The sequence below is a fragment of the Budorcas taxicolor genome, chromosome 3 (genome assembly GCF_023091745.1).
Source record: "Budorcas taxicolor isolate Tak-1 chromosome 3, Takin1.1, whole genome shotgun sequence".
Taxonomy (NCBI): Eukaryota; Metazoa; Chordata; class Mammalia; order Artiodactyla; family Bovidae; genus Budorcas; species Budorcas taxicolor.
This window is the reverse complement of record NC_068912.1, coordinates 6,352,247-6,376,616: the sequence shown is the minus strand read 5'-3', so window position 1 is coordinate 6,376,616 and position 24,370 is coordinate 6,352,247. Positions and strand designations below refer to the sequence as shown.

Here is a 24,370-nt window from a genome sequence, read left to right as displayed (position 1 = left end):
GGAAGAGGGCGGTGTATATATAGCGCTTTGCGTGCATGGCGCGATCATTTTTCCCTGAATAACTTAGGGAAACAATTTTTTTTAGGTTGGGACTCTTTTCTCTTCGTTTAGCATCAGCTCCCTGGCCTTTTGATTTTCACGATGTAGTTTGTTTTAGAAAAATGAACCTACTGTGCGCTGGTTTGTGGTGTTGCAGATAATGGGACACCGAGAGGTGATAAGCAGTAAATGGCCTGCTACTTTACATATTAGGTCATTTATATACTTTATTTCACCAGAGAGCTCAAACTGGATTGGAAGGCCTCTTCACCTGTCTTTTTCTCTCCCTCTCCTCCCTATTCGTTCTCCCTCCCTCTCCACATACTCGTGAATAAATTGGAACTGAAGTTGTACTATCAAAGAAAATAGAAGTTAGATAGGAGAGGTGGTTTCAAAGGGAAACATTGGAAGTTTGGGAAATGTCCTGGAAGAGACTAACTTGTAACAGAAAATTGATTAGGTTATTAAACTGTAGAAGTTTTTAAAGCCAAGCAGAAACATTTGAATTTGATATGATGGGTAGGGCAAGTAATTATTTTTGTAAAGATGTTACCTGATGCATTTGTTGTTCTATGCAGATTAACTTGATAGCAAAGTGCACAAGACTTTAGAAGGTAGAGATGTGTGATAATAATTATGAAGATATTGTATTTTTGCACCTCTTTCTATATTGGAATAATCTCTGATCCAGATATATTAATAGTTTGTTTTGGAAAATTGACTTTTTCTGCAGTCTTTCTTTGGGCAGTGATTTTTAAATCTATGACTTAGATGAAAATATAGAATGCATATTTATGTTAAAAGGGACATATAACATGTGAGGTGTCAGAAGCTGGATACAAAAAGATTCTGACAGTAAGAGTTGGACTGTGAAGAAAGCTGAGCACCGAAGAGTTGATGCTTTTGAACTGTGGTGTTGGAGAAGACTCTTGAGAGTCCCTTGGACTGCAAGGAGATCCAGCCAGTCTATCCTGAAGATCAGTCCTGCGTGTTCATTGGAAGGACTGATGGTGAGGCTGAAACTCCAATACTTTGGCCACCTCATGTGGAATTGACTCATTGGAAAAGACCCTGATGCTGGGAGGGATTAGGGGCAGGAGGAGAAGGGGATGACAGAGGATGAGATGGTTGGATGGCATCACCGACTCGATGCACATGAGTTTGTGTGATCTCCGGGAGTTGGTGATGGACAGGGAGGCCTGGCGTGCTGTGATTGATGGGGTCGCAAAGAGTCAGACACGACTGAGCGACTGAACTGAACTGAACTGATAGAAGGAAAGTCTGGAATTATGAAATTCAATAATAGGAAATTGGGATAATAGGAAATGTTTGCATTATGAAATTCAATAGTATGAAAGAGGAATAATGGGGAATTCAGTCATAGGAAATACAAATCCTTAAGGTTCAAATAATCAGTTATGTAAAAAGAGCATGGAGAAGTCCTGGCTTATGGACTACAAAGTCATATAAGAAGTCATGGAGAAGTGGGCTATGTTGAAAAAGTTCTGGGACTTGGAGTCAAACACACACACACACAAGTTTGTCAGTAAGTGTTATAATAGCATTAGATCAGCAGTGACTATTGCCAACTGTATTGATATTCCACCGTAATCAGACCATATCTGGAGTGTTATGTTCAGTTTGAGCATTACATTTTAAGAAGACTCTGATGAAGTAGTTTTAGAGGAAAGTGAGTAGAATGATAGTTTCTAAAACAGTCATAAATGGAGTGGCTATTCTTAAACTATACTTACTTTAGATCAGAGAGGACTGAGAGATAGGATAGCTTTCTTCACATTTTTGAAAGTGGAGTCATGTGACTGAGGATTAATAAATTCTATTTAGTTGCAGTGACGAGAAGTAGAACCAGAAGATGAGTTATAACAAACTGATTTCTGTATAGTATGAGAAAGAGTTATCTGATTATTAGAGCCACACTAAGGTGGACAAAAAGTTGCCTTGAGACAGTGAATTCTGTGATGTTTCAAATGTTTAAGCAGAACTGGGAAGTTATTTGTCAATCACGTTTCAGGGTGTTTAGCAGCTTGCTGGGCCTACTACCCACTAGATTCCAGTAGCATCCTCAGTCTAGTGCAGACAAGCAAAAGTGTCTCCAAACTTGTGAGAACAACTGCTCTAGGAGGACACAGGTGCGAATATTTCACTATTGAAGGACCTTGTAGGGAGTAGTGTTTTTGTTATTTTGTTTTTCAAGTTCTCACTCTGGTGATTTGAGTTCCTGCCAGTTACAGCTATTCATGGGCTTCTCTGGTGGCTCAGACGGTAAAGAATCTACCTGCAGTGCAGGTGACCTGTGTTCAATCCCTGGGTCAGGAAGATCCCCCGGAGAAGGGAATGGCAAGCCACTTCAGTATTCTTGCCTGGAGAATTCCATGGTCAGAAGAGCCTGGTGGGCTACAATCCATGGTGTCGCAAAGAGTGATGATGACATGACTGATGACTTTTACTCACTTACAGCTATTCTATTCTTACTCTTTTTTTTTTTTTTTTCTCTCTGGTCCTACTTACATCTTAAACCTTATTAATCATCTCACTGTATATCATTAAATAGAATGTCAAATCAGAGTACAATGCAGCTTATTGTTTATTTACCCTATGTTGCTGTTGTTTGTGTATAGATTCTGCTGATAGTGTTACCTATATATTTTACTTTGAAGATTAATTCTCAGGATCTTATTGAACTCTGCCTCCTAAACTTTAAAAAAACAAAAAACATAGTTTCTCATCTGTCTGTTCAACCTAAGTCCTTTTTCCTATGAAAAAGAAAACAATATTAGTTAAATTAGAAAATGACTGTGTTGCTTTAGAATAAAAGCTGTTTTAGAATATATATGTGTGTGTAAATATATGTGTGTGTGTATGTGTGTATATATTTGTTTTTAATGTCACCTTACTAGGATGTGTGATGGTTTGATGATAGCACCACGTTAAATATGGCTCAACCCTGGCTTGTTAATTTTGTCCTTATATTTGTCAGCTTCCAGGTGGTGAGAACTGCCGGTTGTGCCATGTTTCTGACCTTTGTTTTTAATTCCTTCAAGGCAACAGGAGACTCCAAAGATGGAAACTTTGTCTTTTCCCAGATATAATGCAGCTGAAGTTGTGGTTCATATTCGAAACAAAATCTTAACAGGAGCTGATGGTAAAAACCTTTCCAAGAATGATCTTTCTCCAAATCCCAAGGTAAAATGTGGTTCTTTTTGCATGTGGTTAGTATACAGGCTACACTAGGTCTGTAATGTGTGGGGAAAGGCATGTATATCACTGTTTGATATAGGCTAGTAACTTTAATCTAGAGAAAATCTGTCAACTAGAGTTATTTTAAAATAACACTGTTTTTATGTGGGGCAACTTCTGCATTCCCATTAGGAATTCAAGTCTTTAATGCAGTTGTTTTCTTCCGAAAAAAGCTTCTAAACCATAGATGTATTACAGTATATTAAACTTTTTATTATTGGAGTAGTGGTCTGAGGGTATCATTTATTGGTAAAACTTGAAGGAACTTACTCCAGGTGGTTTCCAATCACAAAAAGTGCTTAGAAGCAATCTTCTTAGAAAGCTTACAGATTAATTTTCTTGCATTATGCCCCAACAGGGAATTGTCTTGTTTTGACAGATAGTGTTTTTTTATGTTTTTAGTTGTTACATGCAAAAATGAACTATTCATGTGTCACAGAAAATCCCAAAGTCTCCTTCCATTTTCCTGTGTTCATGTTGAAGTGATAACATAATAAAACCTAGTTTAATGATGTAGAACTTAAACTTTTTGATCTTGATGACTCTTTAATTCTTTAAAATGGAAGCAATAATCTCAGAATAAATAAACTTGTTTGTATATGGATGACAAAATGTTCTATAGGCCAGTGTTTTGGAATTGCTGATTTAGAAGATGAAAGTTAAAAATCCCATACTATTCTATTAAATGTATACCTCCTGGATCATAGTAGTCCCTTAAACAGCTAAGGCATCTTAATTAACATCTGAGGCGTCAAACAAGGTTTCCCATGTTCTTTTTAAAAACAAAACAAAACAAATAAAACGCCCTCATTATTTTTGTCGTATGTTTGATGACATGTTTTGAAAGACTAACCTATTCTTCCATTCCCTAATGTGGATAGATTGCCTGGATTAGATTTGAATATTCTTGTTATCATTCTGTGTATAAGCCTAAACAACTGATCTTATTGACCAGTACATATGACTTAGCACATATGAGCAAACTGATGAGTATATAAGATGTTTTAAAATATGGAAAAATTAAGGATGAGATGTATGGAGAGAGTAACATGGAAACTTACAGTACCATATGTAAAATAGATAGCCAACAGGAATTTGCTGTATGACTCAGGGAACTCAAACAGGAGCTCTAACAATCTAGAGGGGTAGGATGGGGAGGGAGGCTCAGGAGGGAGGGCGCACGGGTGTACCTATGGCTGATTCTTGTTGATGTTTGACAGAAAACAGCAAAATTCTATAAAGCAATTATCCTTCAATTAAAAAATAAAGTGGCAAAAAAAAATATTTCAAGGGAAACAGAGTAATGTTGTCACTCTTCTTTTTATCCATTAACTACAGTATGGGACAGTAATGGTGATAGTGGTACAACAGAGTGTTAAAAACTATTTTCCTGTTATAGCCTGAAGTCTTGCATATGATCTACATGAGAGCTTTACAGATCGTGTATGGAATTCGACTGGAGCATTTTTACATGGTGGGTTTAAGATGAAGCGAAGTTATGTTCTTTTGCTGCATTTCTCCTGCTCACATTGAGTATTGGTTTTCAGGATAGGAGGTTCTTCACTTTATTTTTAGCAAAATCAAAGGCTTATTTAAAGTTAATGTCATTTACAAAGGAATCTTAGGTGTAGTAATGATATATATTGATAGCTTTACTAAGATGAAAACTACAACTGAAAACCTAGATGACACAAGTAATTGATTCCCTGCAGTTATTCATAAATTTCCAGGCTCCTCTTCAGAGACTACAATAAGCAATAGCAAAGTCTTCACAGATACTGTTCTCTTCTCAGGAAAGACTTCCAAATTGGGATAAGAGATATGCACTGAGATTGAAAACAGTTGAAATAAAGCAGTTGAGCTTTTAGCAAATTAGGTATTTTTAGTAGGAAGATTATTTTTCTTAATCTTTTTTTGCTGTTAAATCATCAGGGCATCAACTGAAGATGTACAAAAAAGCAATATCTGTAGAATCTCAATATCTATTGTTTGAAAATCGAAAGGTTTGTCTTTTATTTGCTGTGAAACCTTGTTAAGGCTTAGTTTCTTTGTCTATAAAATAAGATTAGTACTCTGTTCTACTGTTGTTATAGAAATTAAGAAAGGATATGTTAAGAATATGTGTATAAAATTTAGGAGGGTACGTGATACTTAGCAAATGCTAACCTTTACCCCTTTATTTTTTCATTCATTTAAAAAGCATTGAGCACTCACTATGAACTGAGCATTATTAATATTAGTGACATTGTCAGGTTTGGGCCAGGATCTGCATTGTTTGTTTAAATTAATGATAGTAAGTTAATATATTTTGATTTTAATCTGTGATTAAACTTTCTTAAGGTTGAAAATTTTTCTCATTTTGTCTAATCAATTTGTAACTTGAATTTTGTGATTTATTACATTTAGATGCCAGTGAACTCTGAGGTCATGTATCCACATATAATGGAAGGTTTCTTACCAGTCAGCAATTTGTTTATTCATTTGTAAGTAAAGAGTCATTATTTTCTTAGTCCACATTCGTATTTACATTACATTTGGCTTTCTTAAAGACATGATTTTCTTTGGAAAGGAATTTCTACCATTTTTGTCTCCACTCCCTCCCATAAATTTTCAAAATTGTACATTTCCAGCAATACAGCTAACTGCTCCCACTTCAGTTCTTTCAGTTGATGTATTAAGATACTATGAGTCTAAAATTGTTAGAGTTTTGCATCTTAGAGTCCTAGTACTTCCAAGAGTATGTGTTGTTTATTAGAATCTATAACTATACCTTGGTATTACATGAATACTTTTGTAATATACAGAAAAAGTAGATTTCAGTGCTATATGATTATGTATTATAGACTTCTGACTCAGTCCTATGATACTGAGAAATATATCCAGAAATGTTTTTGATAAAAAGATGTTTATCCTTTTTGACTTAGTATGTAATTCAAAAGATACTTTTCAATATGCTTGCTCCTCTTTATCTTCAAGGGACTCATTTCTGCCCATCTGTCGGGTGAATGACTTTGAGATTGCTGATATTCTATATCCAAGTAAGTGAAAATTAAGACAATTTTTAATGTTTGGCCTTAATCTAACATTTTACCTTTCTATCAATAATGTGAAAAAAAGAAAAGACTTAATGGAACTTGGATTTAGAAAGTGTGTCTTGATTCTCAAGGATGAATTTTTTAATATCCCATTATTGGAAATTATTCCTTTGTAAAGTCACAGAAAAGCTGTTTTTTTGATTAGTTTTTCTCAACTCCTTATATTTGAAAATGTTCTGTAAGTTTGAGATTATGAATACAAACAATATGTAAGCTGTGATGTTGCATAATGAATTAATCATACCAGTTTTATCAAATATCATAATTACTTTTTACCATGAAGAAAATACCTTTTAACAGGATAATCATGATGGTCATGGTATTGTATTAAAATGTAAAGTTCTCCTAATTTTGTATCCCGTAATTTATTTGACTCTTTAGTATTTACAAATCAAGTTATTTTATGTTTTAAGATATTAGGTGTACTATATAAAAACTTATTTTTATCCCATTTTGGATCTCTTTTTTTGTTTATTGGCATATAAATTATACAAAATAAAAATTCACTAATTTTAAATGCATAACTGAATAAATCTTAGTAAAAGTATATAGTTATATAACCAGCACCACAGTCATGACCCCCAAAGTTCCCTTATATCCCTTTACAGTCTACTTTTTATCCCTGTAATATTTTGACTTTTCAGAACCTCATATAATTGAAATCGTATAGTCTATAGTCTTTTGTGTCTGGCTTCTTTAATTTAGTATAGTGCTTTTGAGATTTGTCCATGTTATTGCATTTATTAGTACTTTGTTCTTTTATTTTAGAGTAGCAGTCTATCATAAGTATACAGTTTATTTATCCATTGTCCAGTTGGTAAGATGTTTGAATTGCTTCCTGTTTTGGCCATTGTGTATAAAGTTGCTGTGAACATTAGTGTACAAATCTTTGTATGCACATATTTTCATTTCTATGGATAAAGGTTGCTGTTGTTCAGTTGTTCAGTCTTGTCTGACTCTTTGTGACCTCATGGACTGCAGCACACTAGGCTTCCCTGTCCTTCACCATCTCCCAGAGCTTGCTCAAACTCATGTCCATGGAGTCAGTGATGCCATCCAACCATTTCATCTTCTGTCGTACCCTTTTCTTCCTGCTTTCAATCTTTCCCAGCACTGGGGTCTTTTCTAATGAATCGACTTTTTACATCAGGTGGCCAAAATATTGGAGCTTCAGCTTCAGCATCAGTCCTTCCAATGAATAGTTAGGACTGATTTCCTTTAGTATTGAATGGTTTGGTCTCCTTGCAGTCCAAGGGACTCTCAAGAGTCTACTCCAACACCACAAATCAGAAGCACCGATTCTTCGGCGTTCAGCCTTCTTTATGGTCCAACTCTCACATCCATACATGACTACCGGGAAGAGCATAGCTTTAACTATATAGATCTTTGTTGTCGAAGTGTTTTTTCCTAATTTTTAATATGCTATCTAGGTTGGTCATAACTTTTCTTCCAAGGAGCAAGTGTCTTAATTTTGTGGCTGCAGTCACCATCTCCAGTGATTTTGGAGCTCAAGAAAATAAAGGCTGTCACTGTTTCCATTCTTTCCCCATCTATTTGCCGTGAAGCTATGGGACTGGATGTAATGATCTTGGGTTTTTGAATTTTGAGTTTTAAGGAAGCTTTTCACTCTCCTCTTTCACCTTCATCAAGAGACTCTTTAGTTCCTCTTCACTTTCTGCCATAAGAGTGGTGTCATCTGCATATCTGAGGTTATTGATATTTCTCCTGGCAGTCTTCATTCCAGCTTGTGCTTCATCCAGCTCGGCATTTCACATGATGTACTCTATGTATAAGTTAAATAAGCAGGGCAACAAGATACAGCCTTTCACAATTTTGAACCAGTCTTTTATTTCATGTTTGGTTCTAACGGTTGCTTTTTGACCCGCATACAGGTTTCTCAGGAGGCAGGTAAGGTCTGGTACTCTCATCTCTTTAAGAATTTTCCACAGTTTGTTGTGATCCGTACAGTCAAAGGTTTTCAGGTCAGTTCATTTCAGTCACTTAGTCATGTCTAACTCTTTGTGACCCCATGGACTGCAGCACACCAGGCCTCCCTGTCCATCACCAACTCCTGGAGTTTACTCTAACTCATGTCTATCGAGTCAGTGATGCCATCCAACCATCTCATCTTCTGTTGTCCCCTTCTCCTGCCTTCAATCTTTCCCAGCATCAGTGTCTTTTCAAATGAGTCAGTTCTTCGTCTCAGGTGGCCAAAGTACTGGAGTTTCAGCTTCAGCATGAATCCTTCCAGTGAATATTCAGGACTGATTTCCTTTAGGATGAACTGATTGGATCTTCTTACAGTCCAAGGGGCTCTCAAGAATCTTCTCCAACACCACAGTTCAAAAGCATCAGTTCTTCAGCTCTCAGCTTTCTTTATAGTCCAATTCTCACATCCATACATGACTACTGGAAAAACCATAGCCTTGACTAGACGGACCTTTATTGGCAAAGTAATGTCTCTGCTTTTTAATATGTTGTCTAGGGTTGGTCATAACTTTTCTTCCCAGGATTAAACATCATTTAATTTTATGGCTGTAGTCACCATATGCAGTGATTTTAGAGCCCAGAAAAATAAAGTCAGCCATTGTTTCCACTGTTTCCCCATCTATCTGCCATGAAGTGATGGGACTGGATGTCATGATCTTCGTTTTCTGAATGCTGAGCTTTAACCCAACTTTTTCACTCTATTCTTTCACTTTCATCAAGAGGCTCTTCAGTTCTTCTTCACTTTCTGCCATAACGTTGGTGTCATCTGCATATCTGAGGTTATTGGTATTTCTCTCATCAATCTTGATTCCAGCTTGTGCTTCATCCAGCCTAGCATTTTTCATGATGATACTCTGCATATAAGTTAAATAAGCAGGATGACAGTATACAGCTCTGACATACTACTTTCTCTGTTTGGAACCAGTCTGTTGTTCCATTTCCATTTCTAACTGTTACCTCCTGACTTGCGTACAGATTTCTCAAGAGGCAGTTCAGGTGGTCTGGTATTCCCATGTCTTTAAGAATTTTCCACAGTTTGTGGTGATGCACACAGTTAAATACTTTGGCATAATCACTAAAGCAGAAATAGATGTTTTCTGGAACTCTCTTGCTTTTTCAGTGATCCAGCAGATGTTGGCAATTTGATCTCCGGTTCCTCTGCCTTTTTTAAAACCAGCTCGAACATCTGGAAGTTCATGTTTCACGTATTGCTGAAGCCTGCCTTGGAGAGTTTTGAGCATTACTTTACTAGCGTGTGAGATGAGTGCAATTGTGCGGTAGTTTGAGCTTTCTTTGGGATTGGAATGAAAACTGACCTTTTCCAGTCCTGTGGCCACTGCTGAGTTTTTCAAATTTGCTGGCATATTGAGTGCATCACTTTCACAGCATCATCGTTTAGGACTTGAAATAGCTCAACTGGAATGCCATCACCTCCACTAACTTTGTTCGTAGTGATGCTTCCTAAGGTCCACTTGACTTCACATTCCAGAATGTCTGGCCCTAGGTGAGTGATCATTCCATCGTGATTATCTGGGTTGTGAAGATCTTTTTTGTATAGTTCATCTTTGTATTCTTGCCACCTCTTCTTAATATCTTCTGCTTCTGTTAGGTCCATACCATTTCTGTCCTTTATCGAGCCCATCTTTGATGAAATGTTCCTTTGGTATCTCTAATTTTCTTGAAGAGATCTCTAGTCTTCCCCATTCTATTGTTTTCCTCTATTTCTTTGCCTTGATCACTGAGGAAGGCTTTCTTAACCCTCCTGGCTATTCTTTGGAACTGTGCATTCAGATGGGATAAATACTGAAAGTAGAAATGCTGGTTTACATAGTAAGCACTTAACCTTTTCGGAAACTGCCAAACTCTTCTTCTAAGTGGCTGTATCGTTAAGCTCTGGTGCATCGCCGTTGGCAGTGTGGGGTAGTTTCAGTTCCTCTACACCTTCTTGTACTCGATGCTGTAGGTTTTTAATTAGACATGCTAAAGGCTGTCTCTGGGTTTCCCAGGTGGCACAGTAGTAAAGAATCCACCTGCTAATGCAGGAGACACAGTACATGGGTTTGATTCCTGGATCAGGGAAGACCACGTGGAGTAGGAAATGACAACCCACTCCAGTATTCTTGCCTGGAAAATTCCATGGACAAAGAAGCATGGTGGGCTACAGTACATGGATCACAAAAAGTGGGACATGACTGAGCCCGCATGCACGCAAAGACTGTCTAGTTATGTTTCATGGTTTCAATTCACATCTCCCTCATGGCTAGATAATAATGAGCAAACTTTCATATGCTTATTTGCTATCCATATATCTTTGGAAGTATCTATTTGAATCATTTAGGTAGTTTTTAAAAATTGAATTGTTTGTCTTGTGATTGAGTTAGAAGGTTTCCTCAGATATTTTGGAAACAAGGAGTTTATCAGATATGTGTTATACAGGTTTTTCCCTTGGTCTGTTACTTGCTTTTTCAGTTTCATAACCATGTCTTTTCAAAAGCAAGATGTATTTCAGTTTTTAATATTCTAATTGATATTTTTTCTTTTGTCATTCATAAAACTATTTTTTGCATTCTATCAGAAAATCTTGGCCTCAAGGATTTATTTGGCTAAATTTTACTCCTTTATTTTGCTGTAAGCATATTATAGTTTCCACCTTTATTATTTAATGCCTAAATTTTTGAATATCATGTGAGGCAAAGGGCAAGGTTAATTTTTTCCTTTATGCATATGATTATCAAAGTATTCTAGCATCACTCATTGAAAAGCTTATCCTTTTGCCATTGAACTACCCTGGCACTTTTGTCAAAACTAATTGATTCTGCACTTCTATTAGGATGGCAGAAATCTAAAACACTGACAATACCAAATGCTGATGAGGAAGGATATGGAGCAACAGGAACTTTCATTTATCGCTTGTGGGAATGCAAAATAGTATATAGCAGCCTTGGAAGACAGTTGTCAGTTTCTTACAAAGCTAAGTGTATTGTTACTGTATGATCTAATACTCATGTGCCTTGTTATTTATCCAAACATCTAGAAAGTGCATGTCCACACAAAAACCTGTTAACATCTTTTTGCAGCTTTATTCATAATTGTCAAAACCTAGAAGCAAGCAAGACATCCTTCAGTAGGTGAATGGATGAAATAGTACATCAAGCCAGGGGAATATTACTTAGTGCTATAAAGAAATGAGTTATGAAGCAATAAAAAGACGTCAGGAATCTCAGATGCGTATCACTAAGTATAAGAAGTCAGTCTGTAAATGCTATTTACAGTACTATTACAATTATGACAATCTGAAAAAGGCAAAAACTATGAAGATAGTAAGAAGATCATTGTTTGCCAGGGACTGCGGGAGGAGAAAGAATGGGTAGCCAGGGCAGAGAGGATTTTTTACAGCAGTGAAACTATCCTGTATAATACTGTAGTTATACAGTGTTATATTTGTGTTATTATACCTTTGTCATATATACGGAATTTAGAAAGAAGGTAACAATAACCTTGTATGCAAGACAGCAAAAGAGACACAGATGTATTGAGCAGCCTTTTGGACGCTGGGAGAGGGTGAGGGTGGGATGATATGGGAGAATGGCATTGAAACATGTAAAATATCATATATGAAACAGATCGCCGGTCCAGGTTCGATGCATGAGACAGGGTGCTCAGGGCTGGTGCACTGGGATGACTTGAGGGATGGGATGGGGAGGGAGGTGGGAGGGGGGTTCAGGATGGGGAACACATGTATACCCATGGCTAATTCATGGCAGTGTGTGGCAAAACCAATACAATATTGTAAAGTAAAAATAAATAAATAAATAAAAAGGCCAATACCTTTGTCAAAATCCGTAGAATGTACAGATTTCTACGTACATTCCAAGAGTGAATTCTGATGTAAACTATGAACTTTGACTAATATTGACATGTCATTGTAGTTCATCTTTTGTCACAAATGTACCACTCAGGTGGGGGATGTTGATAGTGGAGTAGGCTATATCAGGACATAGAATACATGGAAACTCTACTTCCTGCTTAATTTTTCTGTGAACCTAAAGTGCTCTAAAGATTCTGCATTAAAAAGTCAGTTACTATATGTATTTCTGGCTGCATTCTTTGCTCCATTGATCTATATGGTGTCTCTGCACCAACCATACTGTGATTACTTCAACCTTTATAGTAAGTCTGGAAATCAGGCAGTGTTTAAGTTCTCCAACTTTGTTCTCTATTTCATAATTGTTTTAGTTATTCTGGTCTTTTGTATTTTCATATAAATTTTAGAACTAGCCGGTCAATTCTATGCTCCTCTACCCTCCATAATCTCCTAGAATTTTGACTGAGATTACTTTGAATGTATAGTTCATTTGGTGGATAATTGAGACAACTTGATAATATTAGGTCTTGTAATCCAAGTGTATTTACCTCCATTTATTTAGGTTGTCTTTAATTTTTCATGACTATGTTTTATAATTTTCAGAATACAGGTCATATTCATTTTGTTAAATTTATCTGAAAGTAATATGTATTTCTTTCAGTTTAAATTTTGGATGGATTGGTCATTACTAGTGTAGAGAGACAATTGATTTTTATATATTGACCTTATTTCTAATAGATTTTTAGAATAGATTCCTTAGGGTTTTCTACACTGGCAGTCCTGTTGTTTGAGAACAAAGACAGTTTTACATCTTGCCAATCTAGATGTATTTGACTTATTATTCTTTCCTTCTGCAGTGGCTAGGACTTGTAGCATAATGTTGAATAAAATATTGAGAGTATGCATCATTGTGTTATTCCTATTCTTCAGGGGAAAGCGCTTAGGCTTTTATCAGGAAGTATGTTAGTTATAGGATTTTCTTAGATGGCCTTTATTAGGGTAAGTAACTTCTCTTTGCATTTTGTATCATGAGTGGGTGTTCACTTTTGTTAAATTTCTTCTCTGTATCTAATGAGAAAATCATGTGCTTTCTCTTCTTCAGTCTAGTGGATTACATTGTTTGATTTTTGAATGTTAAGTCAACTTTGTATTCAGGATGAACCCCATTTGGTTATGATATAGTGTTTTTTAACATATTGCTGAATTTGATTTGCTAATATTTTGTTGTGTTTCTGTGAGCATGTTCATGAGAGCTGTTGGTCTGTATTTTTTTTTGTAATGCCACTGCAGTGACAAATTTGGATATCAAGATATTGCTGGCCTTTCAGGATGAGTTTAGAGAGATTCCCTTTCATTTCCAGAAATAGTTATGTAAAACTTGTATTCTTTCTTTCTTAAATGTTTGTTAGAATTCACCAGTGAATCCAACTGAGATTGGAGTTTTCTCTGTGAATTATTAATTAATTAATTTTTTAAGAAATAAAGGATTATGCTGGTTATTTCCAGAGCTACTAAGTGAGATTTGTAGGTTACCTTTTTTCAGAGAGTTTATCTATTTACTTTAAATGGGCAGATTTATTAACATAACATTGCTCATATTTTTCCTGTATCATTGAACAGTCTTTGGGGTCAGCAGTGATGTCCCTCTCTCATTTTGACATTAATAATTTGTTTCTTCATTCATTTACTTTTCCCTGATCAATCTGGCTAGAAGTTTCTCAATTTTGCTGATCTTTTGAAAGAATGAGCTTTTTGTCTCACTAATTTTTAGCTATTTTATTTCTTTTTTTTGTTTTATTGGTTCTTGTGCTCATTGCTATTCCTTCTTTTTTCATGCTTGCTTTGGGTTTTCTTTTCTTTTTTTTGCCTCCAGTCTTTTAAAGATAGAAGCTGAGGCCATCAATTGAGACCTTTCTTTTTTTCTACCATAGATGTTTAATGCTATAAATTTCCCTCTAGCCTTGCTTTAGCTGCATCTCATGACCTTATTATAGATGTTTGTGTGATAGTTACAATTCCTGTACATCCTCCCTGTACTTGACACACACACACACACACACACACACACACACACACACACATGCATTTGTGATTATAAATTTAATTTTATCTTCAACAGAGTAGTCCTGTGACACTCTGGCTTCGGGAATTGAGGCCGCATCCCTTCTGAGATATCTTTTCTTTTTGGAAGTTATTTCAGGATTATCATTGGTCAAAGACCAATTTTTAATCTAAATGCCTAATTTTGATAGTTCTTAGATCAAATATATAGTTTAAAATAAAAATCCTTATGGCAGTGTGTCCACAATTTAGAGTTCTCAGAGGAGATTATTTCCTCACAGAGACGATGCAGAAACACTACTAACTTTGTCATTTCCCTGCATTTTTTTCCCCTTAATCTACCATTTCACTAAGGATGTAGCCTTTCTAGAGTCCCACATCTTTTAGGGACCTCAGCTCCAGTTCCCTGTGTCATGTGAGTCCAAGGTGTGATCAGCTGTTTCTTCATGAAAGTTAATAATCCAAACTAACTGCTTACTGAGCCTGGAGATATTCTCTCTTGATTCTCCTCATGTCTGGCTGTTTTTAATAAGACTTTCTCTTTATCACAAGTTTTCAGCTAATTGATTATCATGTGCCTTTAAAGATTTTATTTTTGTCCCCCTTCCTTAGATATGTTTATAGTTCCTTGGATATGTTTATGTGTGTGTGTTAGTCACTCAGTTGTGTCCAACTCTGTGTGACCTCATGGACTGTAGCCCTCCAGGCTCCTCTGTCCATGGAGTTATCCTGGCAAGAACAGTGGAGTGGCTTGCTATTTCCTCCTCCAGGGGATCTTCCTGACCCACGGATTGAACCCACATCTCCTGCATTGCAGGCAGATTCTTTACCATCTGAGCCACCAGGGAAGCCTGGATATGTTTATAGTTTCTGTCAAGTTTGGAAAATATTTAGCTATTGTATAAAAGTTTTTTCTACCGTTCCTTTTTGTAGGACTCTAATTAAACATTTATTATGCTGCTTGATATTGTCCTTAAGTTCCTAAATACTCTATTCAGTTTTTTCTCTCTGGCTTTCATTTTAGATAGCTTTTATTCCTATGTTTTCAGTTTCATTAATCCTTTCATCTGTAGATATAATCTGCCCTTAATCCTATCTATTGTATTTTTCATCTCAGATATTTTATTTTTCAACTGTAAAAGTTTGATTTGGGTCTCGCCTTTCTGTCCTTAAAATGCTAGTGCTTTTCTGAACCTTCCTGAACAAACAGAATGTATTTATAGATTATGTTCATGAAGACTGAGTCAAGAAGATAGAGTTTTTATATATTCTAGCTTCCTTGGCCTCTTTAAACTCTAAAAATCCTATTTTTTTTTGTTCTCTCCGAACTCTAAATTCTGTCTTCATGTCTCAGCAATACCCAAGGTTCTGTTTGTGATCGCCCTCAGGATATAGCCTAAAAATTCACTCAAGTGGTAGGCTAGTGCATTAGTAGGGTTCACCTCATTTGCCTTTCTTGAAAATTGCTATTGTATATTACTTATAGTTCAGTGTCTACACTGAGAAGGCAATGGCACCCTATTCCAGTATTCTTGCCTGGAAAATCCCATGGACGGAGGAGCCTGGTGGGTTGCAGTCCATGGGGTCTTGAAGAGTCGGACACGACTGAGCATCTTCACTTTCACTTTTCACTTTCATGCACTGGAGAAGGAAATGGCAACCCACGACAGTGTTCTTGCCTGGAGAATCCCAGGATCGCGGGAGCCTGGTGGGCTGCTGTCTATGGGGTCACACAGAGCTGGACACGACTGAAGCAACTTAGCAGCAGCAGCAGTGTCTACAACTTGTTATTTTATACTTTTTATCTGCTTTTCTGCTTGTTTAGGATGGGATAGTATATCTGGTTTCTGTTCTCTCATGGCCAAAAATGCGTTTTGTTTTTTGGGGTTTTTCTTAAGATAATTGTGATCATTAAGTTAGAGCAGATATTCTGTACTTTGGTTAATTAGCATACAAATATTTTTTTCTGTATACTATAAGCAGAATATATGGTGGGAGAAAATAAATTTTCACTTATATTGTTTCAAAGATTTATTTAAGGAGGCTTGCTTTCTATTTTTAGAGGCAAAACGGACAACTCGGTTTTTAAGTGGCATTATCAACTTTATTCACTTCCGAGAAGCATGCCGTGAGACATATATGGAATTTCTTTGGCAATATGTAAGATTCAAATGTATTTTGGGGATCATATACCAGTTCAGTAACATCATTTATATACCAATAATATGTCTTGAAATGATTGTTACAGATAACTAACTTTTTATGGCCATTAGAATCAAATTTACATATTACATACATATGAAATTTCAAATTTAGTAAGCTTATCTTAGAATGAGATTTTCTTTTATATTTGGTATCATTAGGGAGAGGCTGGGTTATTTATTTAAATTTTGTACCAGAGACTCCTTTTCCTTTATTAGGAAATGGAGGGGAAGACAATATTGATAATTCTATTCTTTTTCTTTAGAGTTTAATAGATAGGATAATGTTCTTTAAATAATTGAGATATTTGAAGTTTATATTTTGCTTACTAAATAATGGCCTAATTAGGTGTTTTGTTCTATTCATCTGCTTGTTCAGCATTGCATTATAAGAACCAAGTAAATCACTTTAAACTCCTTTTACCAACAATTTAGAGAATTTGGAAAGATTTTGGGTCATCTGTGTGATTTGTTCCCATCTGCTCTCAGTTTGGGGTACCATCCTATTAGAAAAGCACGTGGTTAACACCAGAGAAATTAGTACTTAAACAAGTGAGCTACGTAGATAAATATTTCCTTGTACAAATCATGATCCGCCTATACTACCTAAACATCAAATACTCTCCAAAGCATACAGATGTGTGTGCCCACACATACTAACATACAATTTTGCTTGGCTAATTGCTCATTTTTTTTAAGATATGGCTCAGAGTTCTATCATTTCTGTGAACCCTCTGTGATACTGCTTCCCAGACATTACCCAAGTTGGGTTGAATGTCATTATATTCAGTCCTAGGACAAGTTGTATAGTTTTATATTTATTTTTCTGACTCGTTAAAGAGACTGAACTATGTAAGTCCAGGGACTACAAGGTAGTCTTCTTGGGAGTTATTCCTGGTACCTAGCACCATGATTAACTGTGTTAATAAGAACTCAACATTTATATGTTGAAAAAGTAAAGAAATTCCTAACTCATTTGTCATAGATGCCTAATTCTTTCTTCAATTTCTTAATTCTCATGGTGAAAGTTGTAGAGTGTGCAAGTACTGGTAGATATTTTTTAAACACATCATTGATTATGTTGAAAAATGTTAATATTAAATTGTTAAAATTGCTTTAATAGAAATCTTCTGTGGACAAAATGCAGCAGTTAAATACTGCACACCAGGAGGCATTAATGAAACTGGAGAGACTTGAGTAAGTAGGAAATTTACAAATAAAATGCAATTTCAAAATGCAAAATGAAAGTAAAGAGTATTTTACAATTTACAGTCTACTTCATCTCTTTTATCTTCCTTACTAAATAGAGTATTTAAGTTGACCTTTTTTGAAGAAAAACTAGGGTGTGCTTCCTTTACTCTTAATATACACATAGTGTATTCTTTTTATTTCTTTTTTTGTTGTTAGCACATTAGCCAAACATGTTTAGAGCCATTAAGTAACTCTCCTAAATTATATCTAGTGGTATTTATCTTATGTGTAAGCAGTAACTGACAGGATTCTCTTTTTTCCTTGAGATCAGTTAATTCTTTAAATTTTTTATTCCTTCAGTGGAGCTTTACTGTTTGGTTTGTTTCGTTTTGACTTAAAGATCAGATAGGAGAAGAAATCATTCAAGGGTTATAATTTCTTGGCTTTATATATATTGATTTTGAACAAAAGGATTTTTTTATCCCTTCTAATATGTTGATGTTCTGGGTTTTTGTGTTTCAGTTAAAAACTTTGTTTTTAGCCTGCTCTGGCATAAATTGCCTTTAGAGACAGCCCATTTTCTTCTCCAGGGGGGATCTTCCCGACCCAGGGATCAAACCTGGGTCTCCCGCATTGTAGGCAGATGCTTTACCATCTGAGCCACCATTAAAGTTAGAGACAGCAGTAAACTGAAAAGACTGGGAGTAGGAGGCCAATAATAAAATTTAAGATGGCAGGTTTGCACAGTGTTCAAATATCAACAACCTCAGATATGCAGATAATACGACTATAATGGCAGAAAGTGAAGAACAACTAAAGAGCCTGTTGACGAGGGTGAAAGAGGAGAGTGAAAAAGCTGGTTTAAAACTCAACATTTAAAACAGATCATGGCATCTGACCCCATCACTTGATTTCAAATAGAAAGGGAAAAGTGGAAGCAATGACAGACTTTATTTTCTTGGGCTCCAAAATCACTGTTGGTGACTGCAGCCATGAAATTAAAAGATGTTTGTTCCTTAGAAGGAAAGCTATGACAAACTAGACAGAGTATTAAAAAGCAGAGACGTCACTTTGCCGAGAAATGTTTGTAAAGTCAAAGCTGTGTTTTTTCCAGTAGTCATGTATGAATGTGAGAGTTGGGCCATGAAGAAGGCTGAGCACCGAATTGATGCTTTCAAATTATGGTGCTAGAGAAGACTATTGAGAGTTCCTTGGACTGCAAAGAGATCAAACGAGTCAGTCCTAAAGGAAATCAATCCCAAATATTCATTGGAATGACTGAAGCTGAAGTTCCAACACTTTGGTCACATGATACAGAGTCAACTCATTGGAAGACTGATGCTGGGAAAGATTGAAGCCAAAGGAGAAGCGGGTGGTAGAGAATGAGATGGTTAGCATCACAGACTCAGTGGACATGAATTTGAGCAAACTCCAAGAGACAGTAGAGAACAGAGGAGCCTGGCTATCTACAGTCCAGGGGCTCCCAAAGAGTTGGACATGACTTAATGACTGAACAGCAACGAAATTGATGATGAGCCAAGTCAAGAGAGAAATGGCAAACTGGAAGTGAAGTCTGCAACATTTGCAGCAAAGTGTTCCAATCTCTAAGAATGCTCATATAGTATTCCTAAAATACAAAGGACTACAAACTGATGGGAAAATATAATTTTAAAAATGGGCAAGGAATTTACAGAGAATTAAGTGCAAATACTAATTAAAAATATGTAAAGATCATTAAACTCAATAGCAGTCAAGGAAATGAAAATTAAAGTAACAATTCTATACCATATATCACATATCAAAAACTAAAGTTGAGAGCATTCATATGGAAGAGACTAGAACATGAGAAAGTGCTCTTAGGAAGGATTTGTGGAGCAAAACAGATGGATGATACAGTAGAGAGATGTGAGGAAGTGAGAGCCAGAGAAAGATGGAATCAGCACTAAAATTAGGAGCGGAGTTAGGGTAGATGTGTGTGCAGGTGAGTCCATACATAGATCGGTGGCAGAAATTTAAAGAGCTCATCTGATTTTTATTTTTGCTGGATAGTAGAGTCCAGGTCATGGATTTTAAATTATTGTCATGTGGAAGGATGAAAGTTCAGAAACATGAAAGCAAATAGTTTTTTTCCTTTAAGTTGTTGAACAGCAGAGACTTTTTTTAGACTTTCTAGGTTAAGAACTTGATACATCTTATTTTAACTTACTTCGCTGTGTTCAGTTCTGTTCCAGTTGAAGAGCAGGCAGAGTTCAAGCAGCTTTCAGATGATATTCAGGAGCTGCAGCAATCGCTGAATCAAGAGTTTCGTCAAAAAACGGTATCTAAGCAGGGCACCCAAAACCGGTGCCCAGGTATCCAGGCTGGAGGGATGGGGTGGAGAGGGAAATGAGAGGAAGGTTTGGGATGGAGGGGCACACGTATACCTATGGCTGATGAAGACTGGTGAATGGCAAAAACCATCACAATATTGTACAGTAATTATCCTCCAATTAAATAAATAATAAATATATATATTATATATATATTTACATATATAAAAATAATAAATAAAAACGAGGTCTATTGTTAGATACCTTAAATCTTTTTCAAAAGATTTTTGTATTTGTGATATGGAGGGGCCAACAGCACATTACTTTCAGTTACTAAACAAATAGGATATATTGCTGCGTCCATTTGTTCACCTTACAGTGAATATATATTTCTGTTGTCCAGGTCAACAGAATTTTAATTATTGATGGTGTCAAGGGTATATGCTATCTTTTTTTCTGTATCTAGTCGTAATGTTTCTAAATTGTGCACTGAGGCACCCTGGGTGCTACAGCAAGCCCTCAAGGGTGCTTCAGGATGTTTTAAATTTTAAAGGAAAACAACATTCAGCATCTGCCATACACTGCTTGAATATCTAGCTCAAGGCGGTTCACAGTTTCAACATGAACTCATGTTACCTTCCTTTCATATCTTTTGAACCTGGGTTTTTGGCTTTTGCCATAATAAAACGCAAGTGCTGTGTGAATATTATCATGCAATAGGAAATGATAATTGCCTGTGACCCATGATTCTAAGATGTGTTCAGTACTCAGTTTTTATAGTATACCATACCCATCCAATTTGGAAGTAGTTGTAGCTGTTTAAGAATAAAATAAAAATAGTATTTTTCTTTCAATTTCCATATATTACTTTTTCAAGGGGCTACTAAGTTGTTAGGACATAAATACTCAGTTATTGGAATTTAATGACCCAATAAAGGATCTGTTAGGGGTTTATTATGGCCTTAGGGTCATAGGGAACAGAGAAAGTTTGGGAATATCTGGTCTAATCTGTTTAATTCCTCTACTTTCTGACTTCTGTTTTGTGAAAAAGCATTGACTAAATTTAAATCTGTTTGAATCACTGGAAAATAGTTGTTTGCTTTTTTCCCTAGATAGTGCTGCAAGAGGGAAATTCACAAAAGAAATCAGATATTTCAGAGAAAACTAAGCGTTTGGTAAGCATCTTTTCATTTAACTAGCGTTTAACGTTTGAATCTTGTGTGTAGGAGTATTTTAACTGTGCGTTATTATTAAATGTTTCTCTCTTCCCTTTAAGTGAAGCTAATTTAACTTTTTCCAATAGAATAGATGACTATTCTAAAAAATACAGAAACACAGAAATGTATGACAAAAGTGAAAATCACCTGCAAATTCACCACACAATCAGATGCATGTCACAGATTACGTTTCTCTAAGCAAATATACATATATATATGTAATTTTACATAAATGATATTATACTCTATGTGACTCAAAGCTGCTTTTTTTCACTTTATAGTATAGTTATCATATCTATATAGATCCCCATTATTTTGATAATTGCACCTTAATGTCAATCCTGTGTCCTATTGATAGACATTCACATTGCTTCTAACTTTTTGCTATTGAACAATAGCCTATGTGTGCTACACACCTATACATGTACCTGTATATTTGCCCACCAGGCTGCTTTTTATCTTAGTAGATTCCTAAATGTATGGTTTTGGGGCTAAAGAAAATTACACTTAAATTTAGCCCACGTTGCCAAACTGACTTCTAAAAAGATACCAGTATAGAATATGAGAGTATTCCTTTCTCTGCATCATTGTCAAAATTGGATATTTTTATGTTTTTCTTTTCTTTTTAATCTGTGTCATTCTTATAGAGGAATAAACGTCTCATCTTCATTTTGGTTTTTTTGATTTTCAGTGATTTAGACCACCTTATTCAGAGGTTTGTTATTATTTCTTACCTTGTAAATTACCTGTTTATGTTCCTTTTTAATTTCACTTTTTTTTAAACCTCCATGAGTTAGGGGTTTTAACTCTATTTGTCTTTCAAATTCATCATTTTTTCCTATTAGAAGGTTCATGTTTTTATGTAGTAAAATTGATAGACATATACATTTGGGATTAAGTCTATGTATAGAAAGGCCTATCTCATTCCTCATTTTTTTAATCCCATATTTTCTCATTGTACTTTTATGATTTCCCTATTATTTTGATACTTGTATTTTATAACTATCTAAAACTTACTTTAATTTAAATATTCCTTATTTTTCAATCACTCTTTTTATTGCCAGATGTTTTTATCAGAATAGTGTTGACTGTGGTTCAATTTTATTCATTTCTCTGTCCCATTTAAATCTATATTAAAATGAAATCACTTTGTATTTATATATAATATCAAATTTTAGAGTTTTTGTGAAGGGACTAAAAGTGATAAAGAGTCAGTGCTAATGTAAGGAAAATGACCTTTAATTTCATAGGGTATTTGAGTAGATACCATGGTGGTATGCTAAATTCTAATAATAAAATAACAAATACATTGTTTCAAACATTCAGTTTTGGCTTCTGAGTTGATGAAAAAGTGAGAACTTTAAAAAATTTTTTAGTTAAAAATAATTTAGACCAATTATACAAGTGATACAGTAATGCATTCCTGTTGTAAATATATATATACTGAGTCCCTTCTCAGTGCTGTTACTTTCTTTGGGTTGTGGGAGAGCAAAAATAGCTGTTCTTAACCCCAGGTTGCTCAGTTAATTCAGAGACACATATTAAATACATAATTATAATTACCATGTACATGATTATACTGTTTATAGAAAGAATATAGAGTAGGTAGGAACAGGATTTTCAAAGTCAATGGAAATTCATTTGCAGTACAGGAATCGAATGGCAGTATTCCGAGATCAGAGAGAGATCACTTGTAATTGTCCAGACATAAGGCAGACTGGAATTACCAGATTGTAGGCTATAGTAGGAAGCTGGTAGAAGATGACACTGGACAGGAGGGTAAGAGCTACATGATATTGTACAAGGGAGCCTAATCTCTGGCCTGTAGACAGATGTGAGCCATCAAGCAGGAAAGTGATATGGTCAGAATTTAATATGTTGTTCTGACTACAAAAAAAACAGAGCCAATTTCTTTTTTCTTTTCCATTATTATAGTGGCAAATCACTAGTTTTATTATTATATCTAATATATTTAAATGTTTTTTCAACAGAATGAACTAAAATTGTCAGTGGTTTCCTTGAAAGAAATACAAGAGAATTTGAAAACAAAAATTGTGGATTCTCCAGAGAAAGTTAAGAATTATAAAGAAAAAATGAAAGATACAGTCCAGAAGCTTAAAAATTCCAGAGTGAGTTTTCTTTTTATTTTAATGCTTTTCTGTCCCTCTTATTTTTTAACAATTCTTGTTTAATCATGTGTTAATTTTCTAATTTCTAAATTATCTATACATCTCTTCCTCTTAGACATTTTGCCCTTGTCTCTAACTTTTAGCTCTTCTCTAAAGTGGATATAAGAAAAGAAGTATAATTTCAAGACATTTTCTTAATTATGCAACAGATTTTTTTTGCCCTGGTTGATCAAAAACAGAAGTGATTTGTCCTCATAGGACTTAGTCACTATATCTTAAGGGAGAATGGTGTTATAATCAGTTATATAATTTTAAATTATAATATAGTTATAATTATATTATTATATTTATATGATATGTTTATAATTATAATTACATATATTTATATAATTATACTTATAGTTGTATAATTTTATATTATATAATTATATAATTTTATAATCAGTTATATAATTTTAATATATACTGTGAAAAAGTATAGGATATGCATGTATGGAGGCAGGAAATATATGGGAATTCTGTACCTTCTGCTTAATTTTGCAGTGTACCTAAAACTGCTCTAAAAACAGTGTTGTTGTTTTTTTTAAGCACCAAAAAGAGAAACAAATAAATAATAAACAGCATAGGGTGCTTCAAAAAAAGCATAATGAGAGTATTCTAGTTTAGTATTGTGAAAGTTAGAGGTAAAGATGGGGAGGAAGTAGAAATTTATGCTTACATCTGAAGGATGAATAGAGGTTATCTTAGTAAATTTATACTCTGAAGAGCATTCAAGGCAAAGAGAATAGCATGTGCCAATTGTATGAGGTAAGTAGTAGAGAGGAAGTTATATTCAAAGAAGACAGTATGATGTATAAGAAGGAGAATGGTGTGAGATGATGGACAAATAGGCCATGAGCAGGTTTTTCAGGATGCTGGATTTTACCATAAGAGCAGGAGTGCACCATTGGCTAATTTATGAGTTGGGGATGTTGGAACATGGTATGATTTATGTTTAGAAAAGATTATGAGCTACA

The 24,370-nt window shown here is 35.2% G+C and overlaps 1 protein-coding gene across 1 annotated transcript in view; it reads left to right on the top strand.

The window, feature by feature from the left end:
• Positions 1-3,120: 3,120 nt before the first annotated feature.
• Positions 3,121-24,370, top strand: part of NUF2 (NUF2 component of NDC80 kinetochore complex) — a 36,019-nt gene continuing 14,769 nt past the window's right edge. Inside the window, exons 1-9 of the mRNA XM_052637929.1 lie at positions 3,121-3,243; positions 4,697-4,771; positions 5,704-5,780; positions 6,274-6,335; positions 16,370-16,467; positions 17,632-17,705; positions 19,920-20,016; positions 21,121-21,183; positions 23,217-23,354. Of these exons, the coding sequence (XP_052493889.1) occupies positions 3,121-3,243; positions 4,697-4,771; positions 5,704-5,780; positions 6,274-6,335; positions 16,370-16,467; positions 17,632-17,705; positions 19,920-20,016; positions 21,121-21,183; positions 23,217-23,354 (807 nt within the window). The remainder of the gene's footprint in view (positions 3,244-4,696; positions 4,772-5,703; positions 5,781-6,273; positions 6,336-16,369; positions 16,468-17,631; positions 17,706-19,919; positions 20,017-21,120; positions 21,184-23,216; positions 23,355-24,370) is intronic.